The sequence below is a fragment of the Danio aesculapii genome, chromosome 21 (genome assembly GCF_903798145.1).
Source record: "Danio aesculapii chromosome 21, fDanAes4.1, whole genome shotgun sequence".
NCBI classification, from domain to species: Eukaryota; Metazoa; Chordata; class Actinopteri; order Cypriniformes; family Danionidae; genus Danio; species Danio aesculapii.
In genome coordinates, this window is record NC_079455.1 from 42142791 (window position 1) to 42162208 (window position 19418).

The following is a 19418-nucleotide window of genomic DNA, read 5'->3' on the forward strand; positions in this document are numbered from 1 at the left end:
GTAAACGCCCTATGTTCTGATTGGCTGACAGTTTTACATATTAACATAGCTAAACAAGCAGTGAAGCAAAAGTAGGTGTCATTCTTATGTGGAGGCGGAGCTTATAGCATATTACATCACAGAGTAGAACATTCCAGAACCTGTCGTTTTGTCAGACTGCCTTCAATATGAGCTGATGTTAGAGGAATTACAAAGTGTTGAGTTCTATAAACTCACAGGATGTTTTTATAATAATGTAAACTCTTAGACCTCAAAAGAACAAGGGAATTTTGGTTTCTCAATCCATGACCCCTTTAAAATGATAGATCACAGAGTAATTAAAATACCCTCATTATTTACGAACACTCAAGTGGTTGTAAACTTTTATAAATATCTTTCTTCAGTTGATCACAAAACAAGATATTCTGAAGAATGTTGGGGACATCCATAGTAGAGAAGAAAATACTATGCAGGTCAATGGCTGTTTTTTCCAGCATTCTTCAGCATATCTTCATTTGTGTTCAACAGAGGAAAGCAAATCAAACAGGATTGAAACAAGTAGAGGATGAGATGATGGCAGAATTGTCCCTTGAAGATGACATGGGTGTGATGGTGACTTTCTTGAGGCTTCACTTTCGTCAATTGGTGACGTTTGTTCCTCGCCAGTGACTTGCTTGGTTTGAGACTTGTGGAGCTGCGCATCGGTGGATTTGTTCTTCAGTGTTTGGACTTTCAGTAGTGAAAATTAAACCACACTGAACTGAACTCTGAAAACTGGACTGAGAAAGTTTCAATCTACTAGAACTTCTATGTGAAGCTGCTTTGATACAGTCTACACTGTAAAAGCGCTATAGAAATAAAGATGAAATGAATTGAACTGAATGGTGGCAGCACTCACTGTGGACACTCGAGGTACTGCAGGATGCGTGCCAGCTGGACACAGGACTGGCCTTTCTTACCCACGCCTTTAAACTCTCCTTCAACGCTCCTGAAACATTAAGAAAACCTTTAAAAGCTTGAACTGCATTAGAATGAATTAGTTCTGTTCCCTTTTTCCATGAGTGTTTTTCTCATTAGTATTTAACTCAACTCTTAACTTTATTTCTAAGGCACTTTCAAACAACCCCAATGGGTACCATACATACAAGTGCTGTACATAAAATGTAGCTTAAATGAAGCATTTGTTAAAGAACAGTCATGAGCTAAAACAAGCAGGAGAATCACAACAATACAAACTTTGATTTCAAATAAGAATTGCATGAAAAAAGATAAATAATTATAATGAGTCAAAGAACTACAATCCCATGAAGCATTGCATTAAATTAAAAACAGCAATATATAACTATTCAAGCATTTGTTGCTTGTATTTGTAAGTAAACATTTTATCTATAAACAATATTGTTACGGTCCAGTATTTATTTATTTATTTATTATTATCATTGTTGTTGTTGTCGTTTGGGAGTGTCGTTTCTTGAATATTAACCAACTCCGCCTTGCAACTGCGGCTAATTCCACATTGTCGGCTTTATAAGCGGAAGCGGAAGTGTCTCTTTGTTTCCAGCACGTGTCTGGCTGATCCTCCTGTTTTGCTCTGTTGCAAGCATGACCCATACTTGCTGAGAATCTCCATGCATCTTATTGTCCCGATGAAGGTTTGAGAATTCTGTGCCCATCTTGTGCAGCTGCTGCTGAGGAGCCATGATGGTGGTATTGCTGTTTATTTTATTCTTTGTCGTTCTACGTTTTATGTTAAATTAATTATTTTGATTCAGTTAATATTGCTAAATAAAATTTTTAATGAATTGCTAAATTCATCTTTTATGTTGCTGGCCTATTTAATCGCTATACATTCTTCCGTGGCCCAATGTGTACCTGCTATGTGTATAGAAATAATGCTGATGTGATATATGAAACACAATGAGTAGTTGGCAAATATATTGAGTAGATATGTTAGTAAATCTGACTTTGAAAGAGTCAGTGCCTCACCAGCCACAAACCTCACCACACGTCACGCGGTACCCATGTCTCATCACAAAGGGGCAAATGAAACAGACATTTAGCCTACAATCCCTGCACAACCTGTTTTATCTCTCTCTTTTGGTAGTGCCCAATTTTAATGTGAAATTTTGAAAACCAGATCTAAATTTGGCGGGAACGATCAGGTCGGGCAGCGGGTAAACAAAGGCGGAAGTGGCAAGGTTCAGTATAAAACCTGGCGGGAGAGGGAATAAAATGTCAGTCCCGCACAGATCTCTAGTTCAAAGCCAGAAAGAGCAAAGCAGTCCAGAGCCAGAAAGAGCAAAGCAGTCCAGAGGCAGAAAGAGCAAAACAGTCCAGAGGCACAAAGAGCAAAGCAGTCCAGAGGCAGAAAGAGCAAAACAGTCCAGAGGCACAAAGAGCAAAGCAGTCCAGAGGCAGAAAGAGCAAAGCAGTCCAGAGGCAGAAAGAGCAAAGCAGTCCAGAGGCAGAAAGAGCAACGCAGTCCAGAGGCAGAAAGAGCAACGCAGTCCAGAGCTAGAAAGAGCAAAGCAGTCCAGAGGTAGAAAGAGCAAAGCAGTCCAGAGCCAGAAACAGCAAAGCAGTCCAGAGGCAGAAAGAGCAAAACAGCCCAGAGGCAGAAAGAGCAAAGCAGCCCAGAGGCAGAAAGAGCAAAGCAGTCCAGAGCTAGAAAGAGCAAAGCAGTCCAGAGGCAGAAAGAGCAAAGCAGTCCAAAGCTAGAAAGAGCAAAGCAGTCCAGAGGCAGAAAGAGCAAAGCAGTCCAGAGGCAGAAAGAGCGAAGCAGTCCAGAGGCAGAAAGAGCGAAGCAGTCCAGAGGCAGAAAGAGCGAAGCAGTCTAGAGGCAGAAAGAGCAAAGCAGTCCAGAGGCAGAAAGAGCAAAGCAGTCCAGAGGCAGAAAGAGCGAAGCAGTCGAGAGCCAGAAAGAGCAAAGCAGTCCAGAGGCAGAAACAGCAAAGCAGTCCAGAGCTAGAAAGAGCAAAGCAGTCCAGAGGCAGAAAGAGCAAAGCAGTCCAGAGGCAGAAAGAGCAAAGCAGCCCAGAGGCAGAAAGAGCAAAGCAGTCCAGAGCTAGAAAGAGCAAAGCAGTCCAGAGGCAGAAACAGCAAAGCAGTCCAAAGCTAGAAAGAGCAAAGCAGTCCAGAGGCAGAAAGAGCAAAGCAGTCCAGAGGCAGAAAGAGCGAAGCAGTCCAGAGGCAGAAAGAGCGAAGCAGTCCAGAGGCAGAAAGAGCGAAGCAGTCCAGAGGCAGAAAGAGCGAAGCAGTCTAGAGGCAGAAAGAGCAAAGCAGTCCAGAGGCAGAAAGAGCAAAGCAGTCCAGAGGCAGAAAGAGCAAAGCAGTCGAGAGCCAGAAAGAGCAAAGCAGTCCAGAGGCAGAAACAGCAAAGCAGTCCAGAGCTAGAAAGAGCAAAGCAGTCCAGAGGCAGAAAGAGCAAAGCAGTCCAGAGCTAGAAAGAGCAAAGCAGTCCAGAGGCAGAAAGAGCAAAGCAGTCCAGAGGCAGAAAGAGCAACGCAGTCCAGAGCCAGAAACAGCAAAGCAGTCCAGAGGCAGAAAGAGCAAAGCAGTCCAGAGGCAGAAAGAGCAAAGCAGCCCAGAGGCAGAAAGAGCAAAGCAGTCCAGAGGCAGAAAGAGCAAAGCAGTCCAGAGGCAGAAAGAGCAAAGCAGTCCAGAGGCAGAAATAGCAAAGCAGTCCAGAGCTAGAAAGAGCAAAGCAGTCCAGAGGCAGAAAGAGCAAAGCAGTCCAGAGGCAGAAAGAGCAAAACAGTCCAGAGGCAGAAAGAGCAAAGCAGTCCAGAGGCAGAAAGAGCGAAGCAGTCCAGAGGCAGAAAGAGCGAAGCAGTCCAGAGGCAGAAAGAGCAAAGCAGTCGAGAGGCAGAAAGAGCGAAGCAGTCCAGAGGCAGAATGAGCACATTTAAGCACATATGTTGGTCCCGTAAACAAAAACGGGTTTCGCCTATTGACACAAATTTCACAACACTTGGTCGACGTGGTCTGACGATGAGCCAAATTTGGTGATATTTCAAACGGTCTAGGAGGAGTTTACAAATTAAGTTTTTTGAACAAAGTCAATATGGGGGGCAGGATGTTTAGCCAAATATGCCATATTTGGTATCAGTGTTCTCGGCATGACCCAAGGAATAAGTTGAGACTTTACCACAATAAACATACGCAGTCTAAGGTTATTAGCACATTTTTGATTCATTATTGACGGTTAGTGAACAGTTTTAACTTAGCTGGCGCTGTTACCGAATAAATGTGTTGGGGTCATTGTGAGTTGCCAATGACAGACCTAAAGAGCAGTGTCAATGTTTAAGTAGCATTGCAGAGAGGCAGCCTCATATGCACTTTGACATCGTGCTAGCACATTTGTCGATGACAAACAACAACCGTTTGATTTACACCGATATGATTTACATATCATCCAATATGCTGGACAAGTTGGCAGTTCATTCCACTGTGGTGACCCCTGATTAATAAAGGGACTAAGCTGACGGAAAATTAATGAATGAATGGTTTAAAAAATAATAATTATTATTTATATAAAAGAATATAACAAAATAAATGACATTGAACAGGCCCGGATTAAGAATTCAGGGGCCCCTGGGCACATTGTCTTGTAAGGCCCCCTCCTCGGCTGCACCCCTTTAGTTGAAGTAAAAAATAAAAATAATATAATCTATAATTTGTATAATTTAAATAAATGATATATAGTACATATATTTATAGTTTACAAAGATTTAACTTATTTTTTAAAGCATTGAAAAAAAATGAATAAAACTAGTGAATATATATATTTATATATATATATATATATATATATATATATATATATATATATATATATATATATATATATATATATATATATATATATATATATATATATATATATATATATATATATATTTTTTTTTTTTTTTTTAAGGGTATTTTTAATGTATAACTTCTACAAACGTATAAAGCATATTATTGGCATGGCATATAACACACAATGCCTCTCCAATCCAGTTCTATAAATCTGAGTCTTTCATAATACACACACTTATTAATGATTTACAGTCTCTCTCCTCCTCTTCCTCTATTTTCTCTACTCTACTCGTGATGAAGAGCAGGCAAACAGCATAGATCAGCTTGATTATAAACCTAAAAGTATCCGAAATCACACACACTATACCTCTTCTCTCCTCTTCATGGCCTTTCTCTCTCTCCCTCTCCCTCTCTTTCCTGTCTGTCTCTCTGACAGGAAGAATTCTGTCCGATTCGAACTCTGTTAATGATCGATCGATGTTGCCGAGCGCTTTACGAGGTACGCCACTCACGCTGTCATTTGCCGCACTCTTTACTTATCTTGTCTCTGTCAATCAGACATTGATGCGCGGAAACCGTGAATATAGCTTATTCCAACTAGGTGCGCTATTTGCACTTAGCCTAAAAAGACACTCAGAAATTGGCTCCCCCCCCTCGCAGGGGCCCCAAGTGCGTACGGGCCCCTGGGCCTGTGCCCATAAGGCCCATTGGTTAATACAGCCCTGACATTAAATGGCATTTTAGCGTGTGGTTTCTGTAAATCACAGTAAAAATATGTTTTAGTATTTACTTTTTTGCTCAGTAAAAAAAAATAACATAATCTTACGTACAGGAGAAAAAATTCTAAATTCTGTCTTTATTATTTTAACACTAAAAATCCCTTTCTCATTAATACATGATGGAGAATTTTTATTGATATTTTCAAATTCTTATTTAACATAATTAAACTAGTTAATATTAGGTCTCGCAAATCAGTAGACGGTTTGTCAAGAAGCAGCGCTTTCTGACCGAAAAACTAAAACAATCAATTATTAAATGTAACCAAAACCTAAATGTCAGCTAAAATGTAAATAGCAGATTTAGCAAATCTTTAGCAAAATCAAAATAGCAGCTCACTTTGCGTCTTCTCCCAGCTCGTCAAATATGACCACCTCATCCACACAGAAAACAGCACAGGCTCGGGCAATCTGACCAGCCAGATATGTCCGCAGCTCTGGTGACTGAGCGTTATCCATCACTGATCCAGGCAGAGCCACGCTCACTGTATACAGACGACCTGAACACACGCACAAACACATGTATAAATATATTATGGTGTAATCTGATAATAAAATACATGACAAAATTTGTAGTCAGTAATTAGTGTTGGGTGAAATTAATTACAAAGTTATTTTATTATTTATGATAAGTTATACTTTTAATATAAATATTAAGTATTTATAATATATTTAGGAAGGTTTCTCTGCAAAGTTTATGAATCAGACCCTTGGTGATCTGTGCATTTAGTCCACACAGTGCAGAGCTCTGAAGTGCCGTCTCACCTTTACTTTCCTTCTCTTCCTGTTTAACCTGCTGTTGATTTTCCTCCTCTTTCTTCAGCTTCTGTTTCTCCAGCTGCTGGATGAGTTTGCTCTCTTTTCGTCGCCGCTTCTCTTCTTTCTCTATGAGCAAATATACAGAAAGACTTTTTTTATTATGCATATATTAATACACACTTGCACGCATATATTTGTGAAACTGTTTATTTACATTGAGAAATGAAATATATATGATACAAAGTATATGTAAATTTAAATATCTATGTAACAAAATAGTTGTGTAAAGTTTTTTGTATGTGTGTGTGTAAAGAAATATGTATATATAGTACACACATACATTATAACAAACTTTTATTTTGGATGCGATTAATTTGGATAATTTTTACCTCAATGAAGGAAAGCTTCATATTTTAAATAATTAGATATCTTAAAATGAATTCACAACTAAAAATAATAATATTTTTTTTATAAACTTGACTGTTGGACTGCACCATGATTGGGTGGTGGATATTTATTTTCATAATATTATTATTACATTACATTATTAGTATAATATTATATTTTATTGTATATTAAATAATAATTAATTATGTAACAATGTATCTGATTAACTCTTATTACACAAAATGTGAAAGAAAATGATGTTATATATAGATTATAGGCATAATTTATACTTCTAGATATTAATTGGAGGGCCCCAGATATCCTGGGCCCCTAAGTGGCCGCTTACCTTGCTTATTAGTTAAATCCACCCCTGACTGTTCACATGTATTGTTGTTGTAAAATCTTTACTTTTTTTTTAATAAACATAACTTTTACATTGATAGGAATATTTTAAGATACACACACTTGATGGAATTAAGCAACATAGGTTTACTTGGCTATTTATAAATAATTTAAAATCATTTTGAAATGTGAATATCCAATTTGGTCCTAAGGATTTATGGGGAACTTAAATTTCCAGAACCTTTACTTTCACCATTCCTCACCACTGGAATGATCTTCTAGAGCCTTCTCAACTAAAAAATCTATTGAGGAACGTTTATTTGTTCATTCCACAATCAAACTAGAAAGCCCTGATCATACAATTAAGCATTCAAAGACCATATTCATATTTATTTACAGATGCAGAGTGATAGCTGATATATTTATATGCATTTATTCAAGTATATTTATTAGTACAATGTAAAACTATTCCAGGTCATCTTAATTTTTTTAAAGTTGAATCAAATTAACCTTTATTGTTCATTTTAACTTCATTAATACAATAAACTGACTTTAACAGCTTGTATAACAAACAAACAAAAGTCTAAAATACGAATAACTTAAGCTTAATAAATTATAATACACGTATACATTAAAATACATATTCATAAAAACACATGTAGTCATGCCTTATTGATAATATATGCTCTTACCATGTGCCATTTACCATTTTTACCTCAGAATATCATCTTTCTTTTTCACCACACAAAAATAACACCATTTCTAATATTAATTTTCACCAATATTTCCTCACTTACTTTGTTCTTTCCATTTCTTCCAGTTTTTTCTCTCTTCGCCCTACAAATGAAAATATTACAACCTGCATTAACATTACATACATTTTACATAATCAGTTTTACATTAAACTACGTTGTACTAAAGTTAATTATCACAGTTTTAAATGTATAACGAGTGTAGAAACTTGAAAAACGTTAAATTAACGCAAACCTCTTTATTTGAGAGTGTGTTTGGTTTATTTTTCTTCTCTGAAGGTTCATCAGCCATGCTGTTTTGCGTGTGTTACACCCACAATGAACCTTGAGAGAAAAAAGACGGAAAATGTTTGGTTCCTAGCACTCCACGTTAAATAAATGCTGTTACAGAACGAACTTTAATTCCTTATTTCATAAACATGTATCTCATGTATTTTTTTAGAATCTATATATACAGAGTCTTAAATATTTAAATTAGGCGAAGGTTTACAGATATCGGCGTTCATATATTTGTTGCGACCGGCGGATTTAACAAGACGCGCTTCCTCTAAAGAAGAGGCTCTGAGTGAAAAACATCGCGAGCTCGAGCCACGAATTAAACCATCAAAATATCGTAGATAAACTCCGATCAGCGGATTAAACAACACCCAGCAGCTCCATAAACACTTCAACAACACAGATTTCATCATGGTAAGAAGAAAAATACCGTCAATGTCGTGTAAAAACCTTTGTTTAGCGCGAGTCTGCCTGACATGTGGCTGTATGTGTGTTTACGTTTGAGCGAAACATATGTAATGTATATATAATAACAGTAAACGTGTGTGTATATTAACAAAATACCATATTAATACCATTAGTTTTACATTTATAAATGTAATATATTACACACAAATACATTTATTGTTATTATTAGATTTAATTTATTGTCATTTATAAATAAAACAAACTAAAGGTACTTTTTTATTAATACATAACAATGTTCAATAAAATATGCTGTATATAATATATCATGTATATCGAAAGCTATATGATTTTATATGAAATATAATTTTAAAATTAATTTAAATACACGCTATGAAAAAATAATACATTATAATTGGATGTTTTGTATAAAATTAAATGTGTCACAAAGTGATTATATTTTAATTAATTCCTACTTTATTATTATTAATTTATATTTATAAATACTACGTTGGGAATTGTTATTGCTATATAATATGTAATAGTATAATAATTAAAATTTTAAAAATGCTTAAATATTTTTTATGTTCATGAAATTTAAGAAATATGACTGATGGCTCTGAGTGAAAAACATTGCGAGCTCGAGCCAAAAATAAAACCATCAAAATATCAGAGATAAACACCCATCAGCGAATTTAACACCTGGCAGCTCCATAAACACTTCAACAACACAGATTTCATCATGGTAAGAAGAAAAAAAGTTTGTGTTGTGTAAAAACCTTTGTTTAGCTCGAGTCTACCTGACATGTGGCTGTACTGTATGTGTGTTTACGTTTGCTCGAAACATATGTTTATATATATATATATATATATATATATATATATATATATATATATATGATAATAACAGTAAATGTGTGTATATATTAATAAAATGCCAAAATAATACCATGAGTTTTACATTTATGAATGTATTTATTTATAAATAAAATATAAAGTGTGGATATAGATAGATAGACAGAAAGATTGATAGATAGTACACACAAATACATTTATTATTATTATATTATGCATTATAAAACACATTTATTGTTATTTATAAATAAAAAATGAATAGTACTTTTTGTAAATGCATAATAATGTTTAATATAAAATATACTTTATATAATATATCATGGATATCGAAAGCTATTCATTTTTATATTTAATACAATTTAAAACATTAATTTAAATGCACGCTATGACAAAAAAAAACATTTTAATTGGATGTTTTATCTAAAATTTAATGTATCGTGAGAGTAGATTTTATTTCATTTGTACTTAACATTTCTTAAGCTATAAATACTAGGTTGGTAGTTTGTATTGCTATATAATATGTAATGGCTTAATTATATAAATAAAAAAATGCATATATATTTTTTATGTTCATGTAATATAAGAAATATGACTGATGGCTCTGAGTGAAAAACATTATGATAAAACCATCAAAATATCAGAGATAAACACCCATCAGCAAATTAAACAACACCTGGCAGCTCCATAAACACTTCAACAACACAGATTTCATCATGGTAAGAAGAAAAATACAGTCAGTGTCATGTAAAAACCTCTGTTTAGCTCGAGTCTGTCTGACATGTGGGCTGTATAAGTGTTTATGTTTGTGCAAAGCATATGTAATATATATATATATATATATATATATATATATATATATATATATATATATATATATATATATATATATATATATATATATATATATAATAACAATAAATGTGAATAAATGCATGTGTATATGAACAAAATACCACATTAATATCATTTTACATTTTTAAATGTATTTATTTATAAATAAAATATAAAGTGTGTGTGTGTGTATATATATATATATATATATATATATATATATATATATATATAGATAGATAGATAGATAGATAGATAGATAGATAGATAGATAGATAGATATTTCACATAAATACATTTATTGTTATTATATTATGTATTATAAAACTAAATGTATTATCATTTATAAATAAAAAAACAAAGGGAACTATTTTATTAAATACATAATAATGTATAATATAAAATATACTGTATAATATAAAATATGATTTATACTGAAAGCTATTCATTTTTATATTTAACACAATTAAATTTTTTTATTTAAAAACACGCTATGAAAAAACAATACATTTTAATTGGATGTTTTGTATAAAATTGAATGTGTCGTATGAATATATTGTATTCCATTTGTACTTAATATTTGTTAATATATAAATACTAAACTGACAGTTTTTTTGCTGTATAATATGTAATGGTATAGTTATATAAATTCAAAACTGCATATTTATGTTTTTGGTCATTTAATATAAGAACTATGGCTCATGATATATGTCATAAAAGTGGTAATAATAATGTTTGCGATTCATCTGTTGTTGTATATGCTGTCATAAAGTCCAGTGAGTCACAGTATTTTAGAGCCCAGTTCATTTGCATGTTATCTCTGTATTTATGTCTGGCTGTTAGTTTGAACTTTGATTTGCAATGCGTAACATTTGTTACCTACAATCACATTCCCATGACTATCTTTATAGTCAATATAGAGGAGTTGAAGTGGACTCAGGGAGTGTAATTCTAATGTATAATCATTCATATTTGGGAAAACGATTAATAGCTGAATATAATAAACATTTGAATGGTCTGTCCTGGTTTTAATACAAGAAAAAAAGCATAAGTACAAATATAAGTGAATTATTCATTAGTAAGAATTTACCAGAAAAGAGACAAAACATTTATATTTTGAAAATGCATTTGAAAAGATTTCTTTTGAGTAATAATATAATAAAATGTACATATATTTGTAATCATACGTTAAGATTTTAAATAATTGTTATTATTATTCTTACATTTTTTAATAAATATTCAGTTTATTACACAAATAACCTTAATCTTGTTTTTGAATCTGCCATTATGCTGACAGACTGGCATTTGTAGCTCCGCCCTCTTTTGAAAAGAGCACAATCTAATTTGAATTTAAAGCGACAGTCACCAAAACAGCACAATCAGTATCAAAGCCTAACAGGAGCAGTTTCAAAGAGTGTTAAAACATTATTTGTGTGGTATTTTGAGCTGAAACTTCACACACACACTCTAGGCACATCAGAGATTTATTTTACATCTTGTAAAAAGAGGCATAATAGGTCCCCTTTAGAGGTTAATATTACAAACATGAACCTACTTCCAAAACAAAATGTATAGCAAATATTCTTATTCCTGAACTTGTGTGTTTGTGTGCAGCCGCAGAACGAGCACATCGAATTACACCGCAAGCGGCATGGCTACCGTCTGGACCACCACGAGAAGAAGAGGAAGAAGGAGAGCCGTGAAGCCCACGAGCGCTCGCATAAAGCCAGAAAGATGATCGGCCTCAAAGCCAAACTCTACCACAAGCAGAGACACGCTGAGAAGATCCAGATGAAGAAGACGTGAGACTCTCCCACCACTGCTGTTACTTGACATTTCAGGCTGAAATATCGAGTGTGTATCGCTGAACTGTTTGTTTGTGTCACAGGATTAAGATGCACGAACAGAGGAAGAGCAAACAGAAGGATGATGATAAAACACCAGAAGGGGCGGTGCCTGCTTACCTGCTGGACCGAGAGGGCCAATCACGCGCCAAAGTTCTGTCCAATATGATCAAACAGAAGAGGAAAGAGAAAGCCGTAAGTGGCCAATCGGAGGGCAGATTCATGATGTTTTACTGCTCTGTTTTTTGAATAATTACAGATTTTAAAAATGATCATGAATGAAAACGGGAATCTCTTTTGCTCACCAAGGCAAAAAGTAAAAAAAAAAAGTGCTGTATGAATATATTGTGTCATTTATTCCTGTGACTCAAAGCTGGATTTTACACGATATTGCTCGAGTTTTCTGTCACATGATATATTCTCAACAAATGGCAAACCGAATGGGATCAGTGCCCAGATAATAAGCTTTTTGAAATTCAGCCAGAAATAGGAAGCAAATCTCATTTATTTTTTAAGTCAGGACATGATGAGATTAATCATCCTTAATCATTAATTAATCATTTAATTAAGAAAAATAAATGAGTGAATATAGAAGAGAACCCAGTCCAGGAGACTCGAAACAAGCAGAATTCCTTTATTGAGACGTGTTGGTTAATCTGCAGTCATACAGCGTCTTCAAGAAGTCCATGTGTCTGCAGAGCCTATTGGAGGTCTGCAGTCTGCAAGTTTTATCACAAGTCTGAATTAAGACAAAGATGTCCTGTCTATATTGTCTTAGGAGGAGGGGAGATGGCTAAACAAAGCATGCAAGTTCAGTTTTGGAGTCAGCAGGGTAAATTGGCATATAGGTGTAGAAACCGGCCCAGCTACTGACCACACAAGTTAATCAACAAAATGGTTTCTGTAGCATGAAAGCATGACCCGCAAATTATGTTCTGGAGACAGAAACCGCCTGACCAGTTGACCGAAAAGAGAAAAGTTACACAGCCGTGCTGCGAAACTGACACTTTGCATTACTTTGGAATATAAATTTATATTCCCACAGATTGTTTATACAAGATGCCGCATTGGACACACGAGACTCACACATGAACATTTACTGAAAGGAGAAGAGCCACCAAAATGTCAATATTGCAACAGAAACCAAACTGTTCAACATATTATTGTGGAGTGCCTCATTTTTTATGTTATCAGACAACAATTTTTATCTGGACGGACTTTAAATGAAATATTTTAAAATGTGAATCCATCTAAAATTGTAAAATTTTTATCAAAAGGAAACCTTATAAAACTGTTTTAGATTTTTATCTTATATATTATCATTATTATTTATGTATTTTACCTTGTATAGTATTTATTGCTGTTGATTACTTTTAATTGTAATTATAGAAAATTGGTATTTTTAAAGCGTGGTAAAAATGATCTATTTTAATTTTTTGGCATGACATAGCCATAGAAGCTGAAATGGCAATAAAATTAAAACTCTCTTTCTCTCTCTCTCTCACATGATCCTTTATAAATGATTTTAATTAATATTTTTAATGTAGGGAAAGTGGGAGGTTCCTCTGCCGAAGGTTCGAGCTCAGGGTGAAACCGAAGTTCTGAAAGTCATCAGAACAGGAAAGCGACAGAAAAAGGCCTGGAAGAGAATGGTGACCAAAGTCTGCTTCGTAGGAGACGGTTTCACACGCAAGCCGCCCAAATATGAGCGCTTCATCAGACCTATGGTAAAACATCACACATGCACACTAACAATAATATCTGGAGTTACTTATGACAACTGAAAAGCCAAAAAATGCTTTATTATTATTTATTCAATTAAATTTTTGATTTCAATTTTGGGTCAAAAGCCTTAAACATGTTAAAATTAAAAAAAAAATTGTCAGTGTAATATATTTGTACTTAAATGTTTTGAAGGTTAACACAATCTTTGTACTTTTTTTAGCATTCTGAGGGTTGTTTTTTATTTGTTATTTTTTGTCAATTCCTAATGTTGATCATTTTATTTGGTACCGTGTGTTACTAATATTTCTGAACCTTTAACATATCTGAATCATGTCCTTTTGTGTGTGTGTGTGTGTGTGCGTGTGCGTGCACTGATGCGACAAAAATTAGCAACTGTCAATGCAATTTTGATTAAAAAAAGGAAAAACAAATAAAAACAAAACATTTAGATCTGTTCCAAAAAAATGAAATATTTGAATAAATGTTTTTGTAATTTAGATGTTGTTTTATTATTGTTATTAGGGTATTTATTTACATTTTACCATGTAATGGTACATGTTTGTTTTTTGCCAATAAGTAAAAAAAAAACTAAATAGAAAGAGTAAATGTATATTACACTGAAAAAAATGCAGGGTTCCACACAATTCCTTCATGTTGCTACAACACAAATAAATTAAGTTAACTAAATAGTTTTTACGAACTTAAATGAAAAAATTAGAATAGATCATACACCAATTAAGTTGTTCTCCCAAAAAAATTAAGAATTGTGTTGATTCAGCTTATCTTAAATAAATAGTTTGAAGAAACACGGTGTACACTACCTGACAAAAGTCTTGTCGTTGATCTCAGTTGTAAGAGCACCAAATAATAACTTGACTTCTAGTTGATCATTTGGAGAAGGTGGATTTTTCTGCTGAATCATCTGTTGATCTGCATCCCAATCATCACCAATACTGCAGAAGACCTACTGGAGCGCGCATGGAGCCAAGATTCTCAGAGAAATCAGTCAAGTTTGGTGAAATAAACATCATGGTTTAGGGTTACATTCAGTATGGGGACGTGCGAGAGATCTGCAGAGTGGATGGCAACATCAACAGCCTGAGGTATCAAGACATTTGTGCTGCCCATTACATTACATACCACAGGAGAGGGCGAATTCTTCAGCAGGATAGCGCTCCTTCTCATACTTCAGCCTCCACATCAAAGCTCCTGAAAGCAAAGAAGGTCAAGGTGCTCCAGGATTGGCCAGCCGAGTCACCAGAGATAAACATTATTGAGCATGTATGGGGAAAGATGGAGGAGGAGGTATTGAAGATTAACCCAGAGTCTTGATGAACTCTGGGAGTCCTGCAAGAACGTTTTCTTTACCATTCCAGATGACTTTATTAATCAGTGATTTGAGGCATTGCAGAGATGTATGGATGCAGTCCTCCAAGCTCATGATGGAGTCAGACACAATATTCATTCTGTTTCCACTGCAGCATGACCACATATTCTATACTGGACATTATTTCTGTTCAGTGACGAGAATTTTGTCTAAGCAAAGTCAGACCTTACTGTCCTAATGAAATCATTCAAAATCAAGGCATGATCATGTTTTATTGTGGTCAAATAAGCGTAATCTAGCGGCCTTCGCCTTTCATATAAGCCACTTCTGATACCAAATGATCAACTAGAAGTCAAGTTATTATCTGGTGTTCCTAAAACTAGGATAAGCGACAAGACTTTTGTCAGGTAGTGTATATTATTTAAGATTGATAAATGCTTTTATAATTGCCACTATTAGTTATATAGCATAAGAAATAAAGAAATATTCTTGTAAACAGGTTTTGTTAATGTGATTAATAATGTGTCCAGGGTTTGCGGTTTAACAAGGCACACGTCACTCACCCTGAACTGAAGGCCACGTTCTGTTTGCCCATCCTGGGTGTGAAGAAGAACCCGTCCTCCTCGCTGTACACGACACTCGGGGTCATCACTAAGGGAACGGTCATCGAGGTCAACGTCAGCGAGCTCGGATTGGTCACACAGGGTGGAAAGGTCATCTGGGGTGAGCTTCTGATTGGCTGTTCGCTTTTGTCAGTGCAAAACTTGCAGGAATAGATCACCCAAAAATGAAAATTACCCATAATTTACTCACTCTCAAGCAATTCTCTGTGTAAATGACTTTTTACTATCAGACAAACACAGTCAGGAGTAGTTTGAAAATTTGGCATTATTATAAGATTACATTGTTTAAAAACAAAACATTAGCATAACTAAGAATGATCAGTATTGATTACATGGAGATTTCCTGATGATTTGTAGAGTAAAGCTGGAATGTGATCTTGTTTTCAGGTAAATACGCCCAGGTGACGAATAACCCAGAAAACGATGGCTGTATTAATGCTGTGTTGCTGGTTTAATGGAGACCCTGAACGGTTTATTATTGAACTGTGCCCCCGAGTACAGCTGGAATCTGCTTTTCTCTGGAAAACCCTCATCATCATCGTCATCCAGGGAATATTGAAATTGCAAGAGAGGAAGATTTGAAGACCTCTGATGGAGTTTTGTTTCACCTTTGCATTGGGATTCACGTGGATCAGAAATAAAGTGCTGTTTATTTTCAAATGTTTGTCTTTGCATTGTTTTTCCTCATTAATATTTCTGTGTGGAGTTTGCATGTTCTCCTCGTTTTGGCGTAAGTTTTCTCCGCGTGCTCCGGTTTCCCCCACAAGTCCAAAGACATGTGCTATAGATGAATTGGGTAAGCTAAATTGGCTGTAGTGTATGAGTGTTTCCCAGTGCTGGGTTGCAGGTGGAAGGCATCTGCTTCGTAAAACGTATGCTGGATGAGTTGGTGGTTCATTCTGCTGTGGCGACCCCTGATTAATAAAGGGACTAAGCTGAAATGAGAATGAACGAATGATTTTGGGTAACTGCATGTCTGGCGCTAAAAAAAGCAGTTTTTTAAACAAAGTAATTCATCATAATAATATAATAATAATAATAATAGTGTATTGCCGTAAAGTTACCAGAACAACTTTACCATTAAGTGAAAGGATGTTGCGTTCACATGCACATGGTGCTGAATTTCCTAAAGTTATTGCAATGTTACAACGTCTCATTCTGCATATGTTCTTGAACAAATTTTATGATATTTTATTAAAAAGGGCTGTTCACTCACGATCATTTTACTGTATTTTTCCAGAAAAGTCAAGAGTGTAACGAGCTAATGTTCTCAAAGAAAAATACAGTACAAAATTAGCAGGACTATGAAGTGATTATCACAACAGCAGTGGTGTAAAGTAAATTACAAATACTCAAATGACTGCGAGTAGATTTTCTCAGGAATTGTAATTTACTAAGTCGTTTTAAAAGTGTGTACTTGGTTTCCGCTCCATTCATTCTTCCATGGCGGGGCGCCACGCCAAACTTCATCCTGCCACGGCTACATTACATCAAAACATTTAATTTTTTTAATAGCGGGTGATAATCGCACCAAAACGTATTAAAGGGTAAGTGAATTATAACCGCGTGAACTTTTCTGTAACCGTAGTAGTGCTGTGCGTCATTTGTTTAACCCTTTAAGGTTACGTGCTGACTGACAGATGCGTGATGCCAGCAAACACGACGCAAAGCTGTTTCTCTTTACTTCAGGACGCATTAATGGCGCTCTGTAGGTCTATTGAAGACATTCATAAATATTCCCAGCAAATCTAATAAATGTTGGAGACATATTCGTAACATAAACACACTAAACCACACTTCAGCAGTGTTTATTTGAGAGCACACAAGATCTGCGCTCAGTGTTGCCAGATGATGCTGACTGTTTCCAGCCCAAAAGCTGTCGAGATCACAAGCGCGTATACACTGTTCTAAGCATATGTATGCGAAGAACGGGGGCTATGGCATGTCTTTGGGAGATCAAAACAGGTTTATGAGGGCAGACCGGAGCTGGCGGGCACGCCGTTGCAAAACCGCCCAAATTTTCACTATTCGCCTATGTCACTTTTTACCCGCAAAAATAAATTAAAAACCGCCCAATCTGGCAACACTGTGCGCTTGAGCAGCGCGTATTTGAGGGCGCGCGAGAAGCTTTGTGCACGAGCAGAGGAAATCGGCGCGCAAGCAAAGAGATTCGCATGCTGTAGGCTATTACATGAATGCGATCTCTACTCGTAATACTGCGCTCACGACATTTGTCATTGAAATAACGCCACAGGTAGTTAGTAGATATGTGTTAAAAAAGCCCTGCCGCCACAGCTGGAAAAATCCTAGAGGTAACGGGTGCACTTTTACTTCCCCTTGAGTACATTTATAGTGAAGTACTTTTACTCCACTACTTTCCGTCAAACTGCAGTCACTACTTTAATTTTTCTTGTCTGTGGGGATTTGATGAGTAGAAACATCAGTCCTGTGATTCCTGTCCAGCCAAATCGCAAATAGAGTGAATTACATAATACTGAACAACCTTAAGACATGGGCGCTTTACAAATGCAGCAAACCGTCTAAAAGCATTAAGAGAGTCCAAGACAGCATGCTAAATCTTTAGATGCAATGATCCAGAGACTGTTTAGACGTCACTGATGAGAATCCACAACAGAATATTACGTTTTCACACACATGCACAAACTGCATGTAAACGCATCAGCCGTTCACAGCGTAATACTCACTACTCTTGAGTACTTTTAAAAAGGTACTTTTTACTTATACTTTGAGTACTATTTACAGCAGATACTTTTACTCTACTTGCACTACATTTTAGGCAAGTAATTACGCAAGAGCGTATTGGGTTATTTCCTGGTTGTTTCTATGCCGCTATGTGTGTGTCGCTCTCTTTTGCTGCGTCCCAATTCGCATACTTATACTACACCCTAAAAATATGTACTTTTTCTGTGAAGCACTTTTTGTGTGTGCAACAGAAGAGTATGCAAGCTTTTGGGACACACTACTTCCTCGTTAACAGATCGTTGTGTTGCTTAGTTACGAGCCCTGTCAATCATCCACATTTCTTTCATATTTAATTTCCTACCTTATTGGAGAAGCAGCAGCAGCAGCAGGTTATTCTCCCATTCACGAGTCTTTCATGCGGAGAAATCTCCTCAGGTGTTTGGATAATTCTGCATTCAGACGTTAATGTCCAAACACGTCTTTATATAAGTTCAGTATTGTTGTTGCAGATGAAATATAACACAGGAAACGTGATTAAAACATGTTCCAGTGGGCTAGATATTAATTAACAGTCATACAAACATCTTTACCGAAGCCTCTCTACTTGACGGTTGGTCTCGCGCGTCCATCATGTTTGTAGTTTGTTTACACTTTTCACCCGCGTTTGTAGTTCTAAATCGAATTCACGTCCTACGCGCAATGTATTGTGGGCAATATCAGCGGTTAGAGTATGGACGCTTCTACACTTCGGCGTCGTACGAAACCGACTACTACTCAGTAGGTACTGCATTTGAATTTAAACGTACTACTCGGCCGTTAGAAAAGTGAGTTCTATACAGTATGAATGTGAAAAGTATGAATGGAATTCGGACGTACTACATCCGCCATTTTGTCATGGTCATGTGACCTAACTGCGTCAGTTAGCTCGGCTCACATACTGATTTTAGCATTCTGCATAGTATGGAAGTATGCGGTTTCGGACGCAGCCTTCGAGTTTTTGCCGGCAATAGTAAAACATACGGGAACCTTTGGCA

At 35.8% G+C, this 19418-nt stretch overlaps 2 protein-coding genes across 3 annotated transcripts in view; one reads left to right on the plus strand and one right to left on the minus strand.

Moving 5' to 3' along the window:
* Window positions 1-8101, minus strand: part of spout1 (SPOUT domain containing methyltransferase 1) — a 16150-nt gene extending 8049 nt beyond the window's left edge. The window contains exons 1-5 of the mRNA XM_056446752.1: window positions 8031-8101; window positions 7841-7880; window positions 6321-6440; window positions 5896-6055; window positions 878-967 (exon numbers count right to left, since the gene is read on the minus strand). Coding sequence (XP_056302727.1) covers window positions 878-967; window positions 5896-6055; window positions 6321-6440; window positions 7841-7880; window positions 8031-8087 — 467 coding nt within the window. The 5' untranslated portion in view covers window positions 8088-8101. The remainder of the gene's footprint in view (window positions 1-877; window positions 968-5895; window positions 6056-6320; window positions 6441-7840; window positions 7881-8030) is intronic.
* A 229-nt stretch (window positions 8102-8330) lies between these two features.
* On the plus strand, window positions 8331-16341 carry nsa2 (NSA2 ribosome biogenesis homolog (S. cerevisiae)). Of its 2 annotated transcripts, none has more exons than XM_056446959.1 (6): window positions 8331-8485; window positions 11777-11964; window positions 12051-12201; window positions 13554-13733; window positions 15589-15781; window positions 16069-16341. In XM_056446959.1, exons 1-6 carry the CDS (start codon window positions 8483-8485, stop codon window positions 16134-16136), a joined length of 783 nt encoding a protein of 260 aa, XP_056302934.1. In that variant the 5' UTR covers window positions 8331-8482; the 3' UTR covers window positions 16137-16341. The 2 variants fall into 2 exon arrangements, with proteins under 2 accessions (XP_056302934.1, XP_056302935.1); XM_056446960.1 differs by lacking the exon at window positions 8331-8485 and adding an exon at window positions 9979-10047.
* The last annotated feature ends 3077 nt before the right edge of the window (window positions 16342-19418 follow it).

Excerpts from the sequence above, each read along its gene's own strand:
- nsa2 (XM_056446959.1), top strand. Across the intron at positions 12,202-13,553 it reads AGAAGAGGAAAGAGAAAGCC|GGAAAGTGGGAGGTTCCTCT; the intron begins GTAAGTGGCCAA and ends TTTTTAATGTAG. Across the intron at positions 13,734-15,588 it reads AGCGCTTCATCAGACCTATG|GGTTTGCGGTTTAACAAGGC; the intron begins GTAAAACATCAC and ends TAATGTGTCCAG.